Source organism: Anabrus simplex, chromosome 3, assembly GCF_040414725.1.
Source record: "Anabrus simplex isolate iqAnaSimp1 chromosome 3, ASM4041472v1, whole genome shotgun sequence".
Lineage (NCBI taxonomy): Eukaryota > Metazoa > Arthropoda > Insecta > Orthoptera > Tettigoniidae > Anabrus > Anabrus simplex.
This window is the reverse complement of record NC_090267.1, coordinates 236,331,977-236,351,412: the sequence shown is the minus strand read 5'-3', so window position 1 is coordinate 236,351,412 and position 19,436 is coordinate 236,331,977. Positions and strand designations below refer to the sequence as shown.

Below are 19,436 nucleotides of genomic sequence, written 5' to 3'. Positions count from 1 at the left end.
ATAACATATTTTAACATTGAATGTGTTCTCACTAGTAAAGTGAAGTGTATTGATTGGGTGGACCACTAAACCTAATACTAGTTCTTAACAACCCACTTAGTTGAGCAGCTCATCTCCTTTCTCCCGAGTCTTCCCAGCTCAAACTTGCAACATTTTTGTAACGCTATCTTTTGTCGGAAATTACCCAGAATAAATCGAGCTGCTTTTCATTGGATCTTTTCTAGCCATACTGTACTGAATAATTAGAGATTTATACGAAATAAACAACCTCTTTATTGACAGTCGCCATTACATCCAAAGCATAAACAACAATTCTCTTCTCCCTGATCTTACAACACACACATCGATCTCCTGTATATCGATAGTACAGTACATCACTCTCTTTCTTTTTTTTCTTTCACTTTAAATCGTAGTCTGACAAAAATCCTGGGGGTTTCCTCTCCCATTGACTTCATCCCAGTCCCGATTCTTGGCTCTCTTCTTTTTCTTTCTTCTCTGGTTGATATTCTTCTTCTTCTGGTTCCTCTGGTTGCTCTTTCACACTCTCCGACTCGTCCTCAGACAACATCTCATGAAAGGGCCGGAAGAAGGTAGAGTTATTACATGTGATAAATATTATTCCATATTATTCCATAGAAGGTAGAGTTGCGAGTTATTTGTCTACCATTCAAAGTCTCTACTGTCACAGCGTTGCCATTCTTCTTGACGACTTTCAAGGGTGTGGGTCCATATGTGGTTGAAAATTTGTTTACTTTGGGGTTACGCATCAAAACCTTGTCACCCTCTGATAATTTTTCTCGGGCCCCACATCTAATGTCCGCGTATTCTCCCTTTTTAAACTTTTGAATAAGGTCTCGTTCCACCACCTCTTCTAATATTTTTTCTGTTTTGTAGGGGGCCAGACCGGGAATTTTGTTTCTCAATTTTCTGTTAAAAAATAACTCCGCCGGACTAACCCCTGTAGTCTGGTGCTCATGGTTCCGGTACATCAGTAGGTACTTATTTAGTTCTAACTTCCAATCTAATTTCATGGCATTGGCAATCTGTAGTCGTTGATTTATCCCTGGGTTCAGTCTTTCCACTGTGCCATTTGCTTGTGGGTGTAACGGGGTAACTCTGTGGTGATGAATTCCACACTGTTGTAGGTAATTTTCCATCTCTGTGCTGACGAAGTTCGTGCAGTTATCTGTTGAGAGAACCTTAGAATACCCGTATCTTGCAAAAATACCATCTAGGGCCTTTATTATGCTTTTAGAGTCAGTACTACTTACTTTTGTTACTTCCATGAAATGGCTAAAATAATCTATCACAATCAATAGTTGTACCCAATTAGGGAAAGGACCCAGAATATCAGCAGCTATTCGTTCCCAAGGCTTTTTAAGAATTACTGTTGGAGATATATTTTCGGGCTTCTCGGGTTTACTGGTAATCTGACAACCCAGACATGTTCTCACTGTCCGTTCCGCTGCTTTGTCCATTCCAGGCCCCATACTTTAGACCTGAGTTTGTTTTTTATTTCCAAAATTCCAGGATGACCCTCGTGTGCCAAACTAAGGACCCTAGTTTGTAAACTTTTCGGAATTACCAACTTAGTTTCTTTCAGTAATATATTGTCCATGACGCATAATTGCGACATCATCGCCCGAAATGGAAGAAGGTCAACGTCATTACGATCCCAACACCCTGTTTGTAATTGTGATCAGACCTTTTTTAGAGTGGGATCAATTTTTGAAGCTTCGTCTATTTCCTCCAAAGTTAATGCAACTGGTGCCAAATACGTAGCAAAGTGCATCAGATAATTGTCCTCCTTGGCTTCACCGATTGAATTCTCACTTAACCGTGATAAAGGATCTGCTATGTTATTTTTCACCTTTACAAACTTGGAAGTCAAAAGATTGGAGTCTCAGAAGCCAACATAGGCAAAACTGCTTACCCGTCAGGAAAATCCTTAGACGCTCACACACCCAGACAATCCCAAGGGCTTCTTTCTCCGTCTGAGAGTACCTTTGTTCGACATCTGACAGGCTGCGACTAATGTAGCAAATTATGCGTGGGATCCCTTCATTGTTCCGTTGTATCAGCACTGCACCAAGTTCTTTCGGACCAGCGTCTGCCACAGTGGCGGCTCGTGCTGAATTGTGTTGGTGGTTCTGCAATATGAGCGCCAGTCCATTGCAGTAAGTGTAATAGTGAAATCTAAATTCGCACTGCACACGAGAAGTGTCAGCTTATCTCGTGTGCAATCCGTTCTCCAATCCCACGAATGCGTCTAATGGGCCCCTCTCTCTCCATGTCCTATCAGCTTTGAAGTTCCCGAAAATTTACAGAAAAAAATGCAGGTAAACATACAGTACATCTCAATTTCTAAGACTCCCTGACTTCGAGTGGCTTCGACGATATAAAGAACTGACTTGTACAAAAAATACAATGGTTAAAATGATACAGTCCGCCTCTGTGGTGTAGTGGTTAGCGTGATTAGCTGCCACCCCCGGAGGCCCGGGTTCGATTCCCGGCTCTGCCACGAAATTTGAAAAGTGGCACGAGGGCTGGAACGGGGTCCACTGAGCCTCGGGAGGTCAACTGAGTAGAGGTGGGTTCGATTCCCACCTCAGCCATCCTGGAAGTGGTTTTCCGTGGTTTCCCACTTCTCCTCCAGTCGAATGCCGGGATGGTACCTAACTTAAGACCACGGCCGCTTCCTTCCCTCTTCCTTGCCTATCCCTTCCAATCTTCCCATCCCTCCACAAGGCCCCTGTTCGGCATAGCAGGTGAGGCCGCCTGGGCGAGGTACTGGTCATACTCCCCAGTTGTATCCCCCGACCAAGAGTCTGAAGCTCCAGGACACTGCCCTTGAGGCAGTAGAGGTGGGATCCCTCGCTAAGTCCGAGGGAAAAACCGAACCTGGAGGGTAAACAGATGATGATGATGATGATAAAATGTTACAAAAATAAAGCATTTCTTCCCCTTACCGTACGAAAATAATTCTGATCTAGTATCGAACAAAACCAAACCAAACCTCATGACTGATTGGCCTTGGCCCACCACGCGACCACTGCTCAGCTCGAAGGCTTGAAGATTATGGGGTAACGCATGGTCAGGGCAACGAATCCTCCCGGCCATTATTCTTGGCTTTCTAGATCAGAGTTGCAATCTCACCGTCAGATAGCTCCTCAGTTGTGCTGTAACCACATAGGCTGAGTGGACCTCGAACCAGCCCTCAGATCTAGGAGGTAAAAATCCGTCTTCGCCGGGAATCGAACCCGGGGCCTCCGTGTGAGAGGTAGTCACGCTACCAATAGACCGCAGGGCTTGAGATCTGTACACAACGTTTGCAGCCAGCTTTCTTAATTGAGGGGTAAATCGTGTGATGATACTAACGTTCCTATTTTCATGAATACCTCGCCTTCATCTGTACCATTACGGAGAAAAATCTTCACGATTACTTGTAAAGTGATCATTCCTTATTGATCTAATTACGTTTACGGCTTGTCTCATTTTGCCAGCAGTATTACGTTTGTCGAAAAGAGGACACTTTAAACCCTTGAAATAATTCTTTGCTACAGCGCGATCCAATAGCAAGAGGTAAACTCGGAGCAATGACATTTCAATACAAATCGTCAAGGCCGTCCTTTCCTTTCACATTCTGTAAGGCAAGGTCGTCCCAAAGAGGGTTGAGAGAGGAGAGAAGAGAGGGTGTGATTTACAGCCGCGCTCGGGGAGAAACTGTCAACAATTCCAAGTAGTGGCACTTCTCAGCTGCAGAGCTCCTTCGAACAATATTATACCGTACACCAAGAAATGCAAGGCAAGTTTGTAGCTTTGCGAGGTGTTACGGATCCTTTTTTTACATGTGTAAATTGAACCACAGGACATATTTTTAGTTTTGAATATACACATGCATTGGCCGGGAGTCGAGCTATGCCATCTTGGTTAGATACGGATAATTACACCACTATATTAGCATGCCTTATACCAGCAACATACGTATAAATAACATTAATTTAATACTGAACCATGAAAACAATTATTTAAACTGTAAACTCACCCTATTTCTTGTAGATGAATTCCATGCGACGATCTTTCTGACGAATGAAGTGGTCTATGACTCGCTCATTAAAGCTGGGTATACTGGCCACAAATTCCCGTTCAATAGACAGCATGGATAATGCATTCAGTCTTTCTTGGCAAATGGTTGACCGGAGAAAGGTTTTTACTCGTTTCAGAGTAGAAAAGCAACGTTCGGCTTCTGATGTAGTCATTGGAGTTGTGATGAGAATGTCCAGCAGTTTAACAGTTTCTTTGAAAGTGTCACACAAATTATGTCTTAAAAAGGAATTTAATAATGGTGTCAGACCTTGGATATGGCTGAAATCCTTTCTCATGTACATTATCGACAATTCTGTTTGTAAACGATCTTTATCGAGCATTGGGTAATTTTGAACGGTGGTATTCAGTTCCTCGGTTGGAAAGTTCAAGGTATACTGTAGGAAGTTACCTGATAAGAATAGTGCTGAAGCTATTAAATGGCCGTTGAATTCGAATCGGTGCTTTACATTTCTTGTGATTACGTCACAAACTTCCAAAGCTGCAACGCGATGATCACTTACAGAATCGTCTGGGCGCTTACGTTTCGGGTCTTGGGAAACTGATTTCTTTGAAAGAATGTCTGCTTGATTCGTAATTCCATCCATGTTACTTCTTACAGACGATATACTTGTTTCAAAATATCTCAGCGCCCTTTCGATATCATTAAGGTCAGTTTTTACTTTCTGTAGTTGATTGAATAATATATCAACATGGGGCACAACATGATGAAAAAATGTCAACCAAAAGATGAATTTGTCACTTTCTAACATTCTTTCTATTGCTGAAGCTTGATTAATGGTCGTCGTCTGTCGTGATTCTTCTTGTATTTCTTGCATACACTCAATAATATCACTTCGGTGTTCGTACACAACATTCACTGTGCGGCTTTTGAAATTCCATCGTGTAGGTGCAGAACGAGGTACCCTTCGCTGTACTATCTTATCCAGCACAGCAGTGCGTTGCGGAGAATTAGAAAAGAACGACGGTATTTCTTGTAAATTGGAAAAAAATAACCTGACTTGCTTGTTTTGTGACGACGCTTGGGCCATTATTAAATTCAATTGGTGAGCATAACAATGCACAAAATGTGCTGTTGGATACTTCTCCTTGATTTTTGTTTGCACACCCCCATGCCTGCCACTCATGACATTTGCCCCATCATAACACTGAGCAATTAGTTTGTCTGAAGGAATGATCGATAAAATTTCATTTAATATTGTTTGCGTGAGTGTTTCGGCATCAGAATCAGATGGTAAAATAAATCCACCAAAACGCTCAACTGGACAACCATTTATGACGTACCGGTAAACTAAAACCATCTGACACTGTTGAGCGCAGTCACTAGTTTCATCGGCCATAATAGCAACAAAGGATGCCTGTCCTAATTCATGAGAAATTACATCACGACAAACTGCTAACATACTGTCCAATAATTCATTTTGGATGGTTTTAGACGTGCCTTTAAACTGCCTAGAACTTTCTAAATGTTCCCTTAACGTGCTATCCAAATCGGCACATAAATCAATCAAGCCATGAAAAATACCCCGGTTTAGTGAATCTTCTTTCTCATTATGACCACGCAAGGCCAGTTCAAAAGATCCACAGAATTTTATACAATTAAGTATTTTGGATAGAACATACCTATTTTTTGTGACATTCTCATTATGCATTTGAATGTTAATCCAATACGCAGAATCGAGTTGCTGTTGAATGTTCACAGTTCCTAATAATGCAAGTTCTGTCTGATTGTTCAAATGAGTCTTTGAATTTTCATGCTTCTTAACCCTCTTGGAGCCAAGAGCCGATCTGGTCGGCCGCTCCCCATCAGCTGGAAGAGGCCAGAGCTTCGCCGCCACTCTACTACTGTAAAGTGCCAGGCCGTTTTCAGTGGAAATACATGTATTTTAAAATTCGCGTATATCTACCGGTGTATAGCAAATACCGGCATGAAATTTTCTACATATCGACTACGTAGAATAAGAAACTGGTTTGGAGAGATATAAAGAGTCAAAGACCTTTTATTGTTGATTTATAGTTGTTGATAGCGTTTATTTTTAGGAAGAGAAAAATATTTTCGCACTTTCTCTCTCAATATCTACTTTGAAAAAATAATTTACGATACAAAAGAATATACGTAATTATGTATAATGTATTTCTAAATACAATTCTATAGAATAACTAATCTGAACGAGAAAAATAAAAACGTAAAAAATAAAAATTCAAACATATGTCACTAGTAAAAACAAGACAATTTTACTCACCGATAAAATTAGCGTGAATGTATCGATCTTTGGCAAATACTGACAACAATTTTCTATGTGCGGACAATACAGTATTAAAATAATTCTGAATTATTAAAGAAGTAAAAAATAATAGTTGATATTATAGTTTTTATTTTCAGAAAAAATAGTTTCTCGTTTTCGGTTGTAGTATATATTAGAAAAATAATTTTACAATACAACAGAATTTACGAAATTAAGAAATGTATGGCACTAAATCCCTGATTTGCTTTAACCTACTAAGCGACCGCTGCTCAGTTCGGTACCTGCAGTTTACGAGGTGAATCATGGTCAGTGAGACAGATCCTCTCAGTAATTATTCTTGGTTTTCCAGACCGGGGTCCTCTCACCCTCAGATATCTCCTGAATTGCAATCACTTAGGGTCACTTAGATTGAGTGAACCTCGAACCAACCTTCAGGACCAGGCGAAATTCTTGACCTGGGCGGGAATCGAACCCATGACCTCCGGGTGAAAGACAGGCACGCTACACTTAGCCCGCGGAGACCGGCATTTAGGTAATGGTAGAGGGCTATATGTGACTATAAGGTTTAGCAGAGAGTAAGTGAAAAGTAAATTGATGTGTGATATGGGCGGGAAATCAGACGGTAGGGCATGTTTAGGTCCAAGAACTTCCTTGAAGGAGACAGGAGGTTGAGGAATGTTTACGGGTTCATTGGAACAAATTTCCACAAAATGTTCTCCAGAGACATCATCATCATCATCATCATCATATTTGTTATCACTAGTTTCATCTACCACCATATTCAGAGTAGCTTTAGTGCTGTTAGACACAATTAAACGTCTCTTTTTTAGCTGCGGTGATCCCGCGGACGTGTCCGGTATAATTTCATCGCTACTCTCTGAACTAAATTCCCTATCGCTATCCGATAAATCATCAGCGTTAACTTCGCACTGTTCTAAATACTGCATTAATCTATTGTCATCAATAGCTGCTGAAAAATTATCACGTGAATAACATGCCATTTTCCTGTCACACATCCACTCACTGCAAGGAGCAATCTCTTACTGACCGGTTAGCGGTATTTGTAAACACAGGAAACGACTCTTGTGAAAGGTATAACACCCTCTTAGAACTGCCAAAGCAAGGCCAGGCACACAATAACGTGTAGCCCCTTTACTACAGGTTGTAACAAAAGTATGCACTCCACTATAGGTTGCCTCAAAATTACGTATATCACAGAATTTTAAGCCGGCCGATGTAATCGGCTCTGGCAACTTCCGACTGGATTGTTAACGGCCGACCAGATCGGCTCCGGCAATTTAAAGGGGGGAGCTCGCACTACCGCCTGGCACCAAGAGAGTTAATTTTTTCGCTTAGATGTACGAGATCTTTCACTCCAGTTTTTGACCATAAGGGCTCACCACTGAATAAAACGCATGGAAAGCAGAACAGAGCATTGGCATTGTTACAGCCACAAATCCATTTATTTCTATTATATATATCTTTATTAAAACGCCTTGTGTACGCTTTACCTCGACTGGAACCTGACACTTCTATTGTTAAATTCGGAAGGGGTCTCCCTTGTTCTTTAATTAGTAGTCTTTCCTCATAAGTTAATGCAGTAAATGGCTTCGACAACAAGTTCTTCACGACATCCATATTTAAACATGTAATAATTAAACTTCGCTTATTAGCCTACACAATGCTAAATAACTAATCTACTCTACCTGTGAATTTCTGCTGAGCACTTACATAAAACTGACACCAAAACAACAATTTCTTAAATATATTTCCACTCACACGCTTTCTTAACAAAACTGCACTGGAAACTGGCGCGAAAAATCACAGCCTGGAACGTCTAATACAAACGAATAAGCCACCTGAGCTACAAGGCATGCAGTACAAATAGAACCTTGTGTGCTTATGGGCGACTCCTAACTACCGTTTTCTCCGATAGGTGGCTAAAAGTGTGGTTCTCAGGCTTTCTTCACAGAGCTGGCGTTCACAGTCCCGAACAAGGTTGCCAGATCACTAGTAACCGAATGGCTGTCAGTCTTTGGCTCAATAACAACACAGCATGACAGATGGGATTGCTCATCGCTGTATATCATATCTTTCCACTCAGGTGGTTCTGCAGCTCTGCAGATCGTATTATGGAGCCGCACCTGGTCTGCCATCACTATTGTTTCGTCCTTGGGGTTGAAATACCCTAAAACTGAACTAGATGTAGGTAAGTACTTTTTATTATTTTACTGAAAGCCTCTTGGTGTACTTGTTTCCATTCAAACTGTGCAGATTTATGTGTAAGCTGTCGCAGTGTTTCTGTCATGGTTGATATGTTTGGAATAAATCTACTTACATAGTTCAGTAGGCCTAGAAAACCTCTCAGCTCAGACACATTTTGTGGTTTTCTGCAATTCTTCAGAGCCGCCACTCTGTCTTCGATAGGCCTAATGCCATTAGCTGATATTATGTGACCCAAGAACTTAATTGAAGTTTTACCATATTCACACTTTTCCTCATTCAGTTCAATACCGTGCTTGCGAAAAACTTCCAGAACCTTTTTTAATCTTGAATCATGTAATTCTTCAGTTTCCCCATACACCAGAATGTCATCAATAAATACGTAAACACCTGTAGGATCTTGTTCCTTATCAGATGCTCCATTATCTTTTGGAACTCAGGAGCTGCCCGATTCAAACCAAACATTAGCCGCTTGAACCTAAGCCTAAATGTGTGTTAAATGTGGTAATCTCCCGTGAGTCTGGATGTAACTCCACATGGTGAAAAGCTGACCTAACATCCAACTTTGAAAAGTATTTGCTTTCACTAATTTCAAGGTGTAGGTCTTCCATGGTCGGTAAGGGATGTACTAGCCTTTAGTACAGCTTTATTTGCCATTCGCATATCGACACACAATCTAACGCTGTCACCTTTTGGAATTGGTACAAGAGGGGAAACCCATCTTGACGGTCCTTCAACCTTTTCAATTGTCATTTTGCTCCAGCTCAAGGATACGTTCTACTATTTTTTGTTTCAATGCCAATGGCACCCTCCGCAGAGGTTGAATAACTGGTGGGACTTTCGGATCGATTGGTAATTTAAGCTGAAAATTCTTTATTTTGGCCACCCTCGATGTGTCAGAAACCACCGTCTGGTTAACGTGCTCAAAAATTTGTAATATTCCTAGTTTTGTAGCCGAGGAACGTCCCAAAATAGGTGGTCCCCTACCTTTAATAACTACAACAGTGGTACTAATTTTTCTACTGGAATGCGTTATGTCCGCCTCAAACTCCCCTAAAATATCCAACGGATCGGTTCTACCATAAGTGAAAAGTCTTTTTGAACTATTTAGTAATTTTACTTTATCGGTTACCTGCTTCCTTTTAAATTCCTTCCAAGTTTCTTGGTCTTTCTTTCTTTATTCGTGTCAGAAGTATCAACTTTACTTACAGATATTTAACAAAAAGCAACAAGATATCTACATTCCTACTATACAAATATACATGTCTATTATACAATCACAGATAGAGCAACAATATTCGAGAGCTAGATGATGCTTGGGCGACGTCAACAGCGTTGGGGGAGGCTGCAATTAAGTCTTTCATAGCGCACATTGAAAGACATAAAACACACTGACATAGATGTTGGATCGTCTGCTGCTCTCCGCAATCACAAAGTGATGAATCACTTGAGAAGCCCCACTTCCGCAAATTTACTTTTGTTCTGCCGACTTCCGTACGGAGTCTGTTAAGGGTTTTCCATACTGTCCACTTCTCCTAGTGTCCACAAGGAAGACTTTCCTATCCAGTTGGAAAGGTGGTGGATTCTTTCTTTCAACACTGTGACTCTAGCATTCTCTGCTTTCCCCTCAAGGTTAACTGATGTGCGGAGAAAACTTTTTCTAGATTTTAGCCTCTGTGTGGCTGGGTGGTATCCATAGAGAGGATGTGCTTCTGAAGATGATGACTGGAGCCTTTCTTTGTTAGCTGCTACCTCCCTACGAATCTCACCGGGAGCAATACCAGCTAAAAGTTGGACCTTCTCAATGGGTGTAGGTTTCAAGCATCCAGTAATGATCCTGCAGCTTTCGTTTAAAGCGATGTTGACCTGCTTCGTATGAGCTGACCTGTACCAAACCGGGGAGGCATATTCTCCTGCAGAATAGCATAGAGCTAGAGCTGATGTTCTAATTGTTTGTAGTTGTGTTCCCCAACTTGTTCCTGATAACTTTCGTAGAATCTTGTTTCTGGCAGCTATCTTTTGTTTCAGGTTTTGGCAATGTTTCTTATATGTTAATGTGCGATCCAGCATAACTCCCAGGTACTTTAGTGTAAAGCAGTGTTCCAGTAAGTTCCCCTTCCATAGTACTTTGAGTTTCTGAGAGGCCTTAATGTTATTATTTCAAGGCCTGTGCATGCCGCAGATGGAACGCACAAATTTGAGTCTTAGCTGGATTTGGTTTGAGTTGGTTTTTCTCATAATAGGTACCTTGGTTTCTTGGTCAATAACATCGCAAGTAGATCCCGAGTCAATAATAAAAACGAAGGGTACCCCTGACAATAGACAAGTGGTCTTCCCCGATGTCTCCCGATTTTTTTTTTTCGTCATTTGTAAGAAAGGTGTGGTCTAAATCACTACTACATCCAGGGCCGACTTCATATTTGATGTTGCCCACGTAAGAAACTTCGTCATCAACAGTTGACTCCCCCGATTCTAACGTATATGTCCTTTTTGTTCTACAACACTTCCAATAGTGCCCCGTTAAATTACAAGCCTGGCAAACTTCGTTTCTTGCTGGGCACTGGGGGTCACTTGCTAAGTGATTTGTTTCCCTGCAGCGATAAAATTTCCTTTCTCCTCTATTTTGATAACTATTATAACTAGTTTTCGGCGGAGCACCAGTGTTTTTGCCACTATTGGAAATAGTTCTTTGTGAAATCCCATATTTCTTCCTATTCGACATACTATACACCTCTTGCTCAGAACCGTCGTCCTTACTAAAATGTGATGTCTGTATTTTTATCATTTCGTGAGGCCGTCCAATGTCAATCAAATCGTCTAGTGTGACAGAAGATTTTTTCAATATTCTCTTTCTGACTTCAGCTGATTTGCAACCCTCTACGAACTGGTCACAAATAAACATGTCCTCCAATTCTTTTTTTGTTGTGGTATCTTTAAAATCACATTTGACAACTTGTTGATGCAACCTAGATATAAAGGCGTCAGATGTTTCACTAACATCTTGTTTCATAGACTTCATAATATGCCCCTCAAATAGCGGATTGCTTTTCGATAAAAAATGTTTATCTAACAATTCTAAAGTATATTCAAGCACAGCTTTACCTGTAGGAATAGTGTTGTGTTCAGGGATAGAATAAAATATGTCTTGCAAGCCTTCTCCAACCGAATGTAGGTAAACTGCCTGTTTTCTAGCAGAATCTGTTATTCCTTTTGCGGCAATATACAATTCGACCAAACGTTTCCATTTTTTCCATCTAGAAGCAAGGCTGGTGACATCTCCATTTACATCGAAAATTGGTATTGGCCTAGAGATCTTTCTTTCCATTTTAATATCTTCTGAAGGTTTAGTTTACGTATTTAATCAATGGATTTTACCGACTGCGCCAATGTACTGAATAATTAGCAATTTATACGAAATAAACAACCTCTTTATTGACAGTCGCCATTACATCCAAAGCATAAACAACAATTCTCTTCTCCCTGATCTTACAACACACACTTCGATCTCCTATATATCTATAGTACAGTACACATACGTACACATGGTCTGCACGAAATCAGAAATCGATTATAGATTATATAATTTGTAATGGTAAATTGGCAGATTTAGTCTTGGATCGAGGCCCTGAATTGGAAACTGATCAATATCTATTAGTAGCACCTATTTGTCTGAATCCTAGATGGTATAAAAGAAACAAACAAATAACACAAGAAATTAAAACTTCTTACAAGGTTCACCTATTAAGAGACCCCAGTATAAAATGGCTGTACCAGAACAGACTTAAAAACCTTAAACAGATGACACCAGTTAGTGACAACGTGGAAATGGAGTGGTCTAATTTGTGTTCAATTTTAAAGCATTCTGTTTTTGAGAGTTTGGGAGTTAAGAAAAAATGGCAGAGGAAAAAGGGTTTAAGAATCTGGGATGAAGAAATTGAAAAAGTTATTTCAGACAAAAGAAATGCTTATAAAAAATTTTTATCAACTAGTAAATTAGAAGATAAAATAGAGTATCACCACAAGAGAGCAACAGCAAAAAGGGAAGTGTGGAAAAAGCACAGAAAGAGTTGGGAAAACTTTGTTTCACACCTGGAGACTGATATAACAAGACCACAACCACAGACTTATAAAATACTCAAGAAACTGAATAATGATGTAAAAGAAGATATACCGGTACACATTAATGCAATACCTCTAATGGAGTGGCTCATTTATTTTTGGAACCTTTGGAGAGGTTCAAATATTGAGCCATTTCTTCTGCCAACATCTCTTAACAAGTCTTTGGAAACCATTACACCCGAACAACTGGAGCTAGTATTAAGAAAACTTACAAATGGAAAAGCATCTGGAGAAGACTCAATAGATGCAGAACTATTCAAGTACTCCAGTGACATCTTCAAGCAAAGATTTCTCAAATTCATCAATTTAATTGGGAATGGCAACAGACCACCAGAGAATCGGCAAAAAGCTATACTTATTCCTCTTCATAAGAAGGGCAGTATGAAAGATAGTGGAAATTACAGAGGGTTACATATACGCAACTCAGATTACAAAATTTACTCTAATATTGTCAAAGAAAAATTATTCAGGTATTATGAAAATGTGATTGGAAATGAACAACATGGATTTCAAAAGGGACACTCATGTGCTGATGCTTACTTTACCTCGAAAATCTTAGTAGAAAAACGCAGGGAATTTAACTTGGAAACTCATATAGCATTTGTTGATTTTAAGAAAGCCTTTGACCTAGTTAACAGGAACAGACTTCCTAATATCTTAGCAGAAGATAATGTCCCACAACAGTTAATAGATAAAATATACAACATGTACAGTGACAACCTTATTGCAATAAAGTTAGGTAATCATCAGACTGAATGGGAACCAATCAGCAGAGGTGTGAGACAAGGTTATGGACTTTCTCCTTTGCTGCTCATAATCTATATGAACAACATAATGCAGAAATGGAGGCATCCCAGTCAGCAGATATCTCACACATCTAGATGCCATACTCCTTTATGACGATGCAAAAATAACCAAATTTACCAGAACAACTGGAATCATAAATCATATCATGAAGCCATCTCTTGTCCAAAAACACACTCGCTTACGTCTTTATAACACTTTAGCCAGACCAACCCTTTGCTACGGCAGTGAGGCATGGACAATAAGAAATCAAGACATTTCCAGAATTACAGCACGTGAAATGACGTTCATGTACAAAACAGCAGGCTATACAAAATGGGATCGTATAAGAAATGAAGATGTGCTTATGGGAATGAATGTGAAACCAGTAATCAACTACATCTATGATTACCAAGAAAACTGGAAATGTCACGTTCAAAGGATGGAATCTGGAAGACTACCAAAGGAGATCCTACGCTATCAACTAAGAGGACAGAGATCTATAGGACGTCCAATGAAGCGATGGAAAGAAAATGCAAGACCGTGCCAGGCCACATGGCCCAATACTTGGAATAATGATTATGATGATGATGATGATGATGATATTACCTCTCCTGCCCAAATGCCAACCTCACTTTCCCGGGATGAACAAACCTGTTCACACAGACGAGGCCCTGTCGACCGAGTCACAGAGGTATAACCGTTACATCAATTACAGAGGAAATGCTGTAATTTCAGCTAGTCCATTAGCTGAGAGGTGGCAGCCCCACCAATGGTCTTACTTCCCTCAGGCTAGCAACCCGTCGGAAGGACATCTGATGGCTTTCAAGTCTTGCAAAAAGAAAAATGCAAGACCGTAATGGGACACATGGTCCAATACTTGGAAGGAAGATGATGATGATGAAATAATTTTCTTTCAGCTGCATTCATTTAAAACACTATATGCGATCAAGAACATGTCACACATTGTCCATTAAAATGATGTCACCTGTTATTATTAATTACAATATAATATGGTACGTCAAACCCAGACTCTGGGGTAGGCAAGCCAGCCTATCATCAGTCCCAAGGTAGTGACAGGAAGGCATCTGGCATAAAACCGAGCTAGACAACATGGATATGGGGAGAAATACATTCTGGAACAAGGCTAGAGTATACGTCATGACCGACGTGTAGAGGGATCACCTTATACCCAAGAAAAGTGAACAAAAGTTACCACATAATGAGCGTTTTAAGCTAAGGAGGCTAGCTCAACATAAGAACACCAATCAGAGATATATTATGAGCCTGAAAGTGGGGACATTAAATGTTAGAAGCATGACAATTTGAAGCCAGGATGTGATGGACTTAATGGAAAGAAGGCATCTCCAGATCCTGTGTGTTTAAGAGACGAAATGGAAAGAGGAAATGTCCAAAGAAATTGGTGGAGGTTAAAAAGATCCTCTACTATAGTACCAACACAAAGAGGAAAGGTATAGGTAGAGTTCTGAGTAATGATAGGAAGGACAATATCACCAAGACCAAGAAAATAACTGATAAGCTAATAAATGTTAAGCTGGTTGTAGAGAACCTAGATATTAACATGATTGGTGCTTATGTACCTCAGGAAGGCTGTATGCAAGAGAAGAAAGACGATTTCTGGACATCCCTGGACAACCCTGAGAGATCGATCCCTGATGAGAATCGACTTATAGCTATTTGCTTTACGTCGCACCAACACAGATTGATCCTATGGCGACGATGGGACAGGAAAGGCGTAGGAATGGGAAGGAAGCAGCCGTGGCCTTAATTAAGGTACAGCTCCAGCATTTGCCTGGTGTAAAAATGGGAAACCACGGAAAACCACCTTCAGGGCTGCCGACAGTGGGGTTCGAACCCACTACCTCCCAGATGCAAGCTCACAGCTGCGCGCTCCTAATCACACGGCCAACTCGCCCGGTGATCAACTTATTATTGGTGGTGACCTTAATAGCCATGTTGGCAATGTAAACAAAAGAGTGAAAAGAGTCCTAGAAAAACATGGTGTGAGCCACAGAAATGCAGCTGGTGAGGATAATTTGGACTTAGTTATGGTTTTTGATATCGTAGTTATCAACGCCTTCTTTGAGGAAAAGTTAAACCGCCAGATCACCTTTGCAAGTGGAAGAAATAATTCTCAAGTGGATCACCTGCTGTGTAGCAGAAGAGATATGAAAAAGATAAAACAGTGCAAAGTCTTCCCTGGAAAGGCTGTAGCAACACATCAAATAGTTGCCTGCCATGCTGAAATCAGGACTTAAAATTGGGGTGCTTAAAACAAAATGGTGGAGATTGCAAGAAAAATACCATCTTAATAGCTTCTTGGATGAAACTCAACCACTGACCCTGTCTGCCCTAGAGCAAGAAAATTACAACTGGGAAGAGGCTGCAGACTGAACCGGGGAAGTTGGAGAGAATGTGCTTTGAAAATTGTTGGGTAAGGTGAAAATAAACAACGACCTGGTGGTGGCAACCTGATGTGCAGGAGTAAATCAAAGACAAGAAAGAAGAAAAACACAACATTAGTCTTTGTATGCGGTACTAGAAGCAGAGGAGGGTCAGAAGATGATATTCAGAATTACAAGACAGAGAGAGAAAAGTTAAGGGATTTTTACCAGTCACAACAGAAGGATGAAAATGGTCAACTCCTGACGAAGGAACTGGACATCTTACAAATATGGAAGGAATATTTCACGAGAATGGCGAATGAAGAGTTTGAGAAGATGGGACTGCATAGTCATGCCAAAGCTTGAAAAACCTGTAAACTTAGTGGGTGGAACTGAAATAACTCAGGTACTATAAAAAATGAAGAACGAGAAATCTGTTGGCCCTGAAAAATCTTGGACAGTAAAGGAGTAATTTTCCTTGAGGACTTATTCAGAAGGATCATGAGAACAGAGCAGATGCCAGACAAATGGAGAAAGTGTGTGCTGGTTCCCATGCATAAAAATAAGGTGGGTGTTGCCTCATACAATAACTACAGAGGGATCAAGTTGATGAGCAACACTATGAAACTGTTTGAGAGAGTCCTTGAAAGAAGGATCAGGAATGAAGTTGTGATAAATGAAGAACAGTTCAGCTTCGTGCCTGGACAAGGAACAACAGATGCTTTCTTCGCCCTACATCAGCTGGTGTAACGCTACCGTGAAGGACAAAACAAACTGTACTGTGTGTTAATCTATTTGGAGAAACCATATGACAGGAGATATGGAATTGCTTGCAGGATAGAGAAGTGCCAGAGAAGTACAACAGATCAGTCCAAGATATGTATACTAACAGCAGTACATGTTTAAGGTGTGAGAATGGAGAAACAAGAAGTTTCAGAGTTGAAGTTGGACTTCATCATGATTCAGTCCACTATTTTTTTGCCATCCTTATGAACTCGATATTTGAAGGGATCAGATCAAAAGCCTCTTGGACCATGCTGTATGCTGATAACATTGTTTTGTGTGCTGTATCATCTGGAGAACTGGGTGTGTCATTGGATGAAGGTCTGCACTGATGAGTAGAGGAATGAGACCGAGTGGGACAAAACCTGAATACATGCCGTGTGGAGGAACTGGACTAGTGCATCTCCCAGGGAAACCTGTGCCACTGACAGAAACCTTCATATATCTGGGTTCAGTGCTAGCGAATGATGGTGAAACAGGAGTTGAGATTAGTAGAAAAGTCCAGTCTGGCTGGTATATGTACAAAACAGTTATGGGAGTTCTGTGCAATAGGAAGGTACAACCAAACCTTAAGGATTTTACTTATAGAAGTATGATTCTTCCATCCTGCCAAAGGTCTCTGAAAGAAAGCTGCAGGTGGCAAAAATGAAAATGCTGTGATGGGACTGCAGCACATTAACACGTTGGGTGCCACGTGCCGCCATACGGCGTCACGGTGGTCTTCAAATTTGAGATGGCGTGACGCCATATGGCGGCACACCGTTCTTCAAATCAGAGTTGGCGTGACGCCATATGGCGGCACAGTTGAGTTTCAGGCGATGCGCCGTAGATAATCAGCTGTGACATCTATGCGCGTAAAATTGGTACTACGTGAAGGGCGAACTTCAGGGTCTATTCCAGCTATGTATTTTTACTGTATGCCACCATGTGGCGCCACAGTATTCTTCCGAAGCCACTGACTGGCCAGTGGTCATTGTCACAGGTGAAAGCGCGCCAGGCTTTGTTTATTCCTCGTTTACGTACGTATTATCACTCAGATTATATAGTTGTGCAAAAATATTTTAAAAAATGGAAGATATTGGTAATAATCTTACGAGGGAACACATACATGTGTTACACTCGGATTCGGTTGAAATTTGGTAGGAATATTCGTGGGAGGCAGTAGAATGCCAAGGTGAAAACTGCATGTACCCAGCGCAAGTTTAAAAGCCAAAATTGACCAAATAAATAGTCATAAAATTAGATGTGGGGCGGGAGTATCGCGGTGTGGCGGAGAGGTAGGGAGGAGCGAAGCAGCGGACGTGAACCAACCGGGCTGCGTCGAGGTGCGCCAGCAGCCAGGTAGCGTATAGTTAGCGCGTTCCCCTTAACTTCCCGATCAGATGTGCAAAACGTAAATATGAAAACAGCACATGAAACAAGTGTACCAAGGACGATGTTTGAACAACGATGCCAATAAGGTTTGAAAAATTACGAGTAACAAGAACTCGGGCATGCCGAGACGTATATTTTCATTGTTTAGAGTTATCAGAAAACTGTTCACAACAATATGTAATGTAATATAAGTACTTGTTTTGCATTTTACTAGGTTTTCATAAATATTGCGTTAATTTGAATTAGGAAATAAATATCCCGTATTGGAAATTCGTATTGAACATTCCATGTCAAAAAATTCTGTGACACCATATGGCGTCACGCATGATCATGGTATGGTGAGATAAAATTTACTTAGTACATCATATAAATACATCCCAAGATTATATAAACAGTCTACAACGCGTACAATTGCTTTGGCACCAGCGGAATGCAATTCAAAAACATGCCTGGCACCAGTGGAATAGTGTGCTACAATCGGCTCGGCACTCAACGTGTTAAGGAAGTATAGAATCAGAAATGAAAGTACACGGGACTGGGCAAAAAAGGTGAAGAACATTAACAAAAAGATCAAGGAGTCAAGACTAAGACGGTTTGGTCACATCATAAGGAGGGGAAGTGATCAAGTGGGAAGAAGCCTCCTAGATATGCCTCCCCCAAGTGAACACAAGAAGAGGTAGGCCCTGCAGGAGATGGAAGGATTCTTGTCTTCTCGGATCTCACAGAACGGGAGCTGGAAGAGGACCTAGTGTTCAACAGAAATGAATGGAGGAGACGAATCTGCATCAGTGACCCCACATGTCAGTGGGACCAACTGTGCTGGAAGAGAAGAAGATAATGTATGGCACATCAGCTGTTAACAGTGAAAAACAATTACTATATTATACTCACTCTATCCTGTCGAGAACACTGAGCAGTCTTTGAGGGCTGGAATATGGGCCATAGCAATTGCTACTTGGGTTTGGCAGACAATCAGCAGCTTGGTACACCACCAAGCCATACTGCGTACTGGTGCTCTGTAAAACAAAATACATTTTTAAAATGCATGCTGTTTCATTTTTAAAACATAAAAGAGTTACATTATCTTAATTTCAAAAAACAGTTGATCTAACTTGAGTATATTTTATAACTGCAGTAGTACCGCTATCTAGCAGAGTATAGTGGCAGAAGAAGGCAGAGAGGGAACCTCAACAACAACACTCAGTCAGTTATTGTAAATGTTGATAAGTTTTAGGGGATTGGGATTTTGTAATCTATTACAATTTGTTTTCTTCTAGCTCTACGACATTAGGGCTTTCTCCCTCCCACTTTTATGATCCCTCTTCCCTCACCTCATTCTTCAAGTGATTCACATGTTTTTCTCGTATAGCCATTAAGTGTAGTCTGTTGAAACTAATGT

The 19,436-nt window shown here is 40.7% G+C and overlaps 1 protein-coding gene across 1 annotated transcript in view; it reads right to left on the bottom strand.

Moving 5' to 3' along the window:
- The window catches only part of LOC136866185 (mediator of RNA polymerase II transcription subunit 25), a 370,114-nt gene that overhangs the window by 276,897 nt on the left and 73,781 nt on the right, over positions 1-19,436 (bottom strand). Inside the window, exon 4 of the mRNA XM_067142927.2 lies at positions 18,929-19,053. Within this exon, the coding sequence (XP_066999028.2) occupies positions 18,929-19,053 (125 nt within the window). The remainder of the gene's footprint in view (positions 1-18,928; positions 19,054-19,436) is intronic.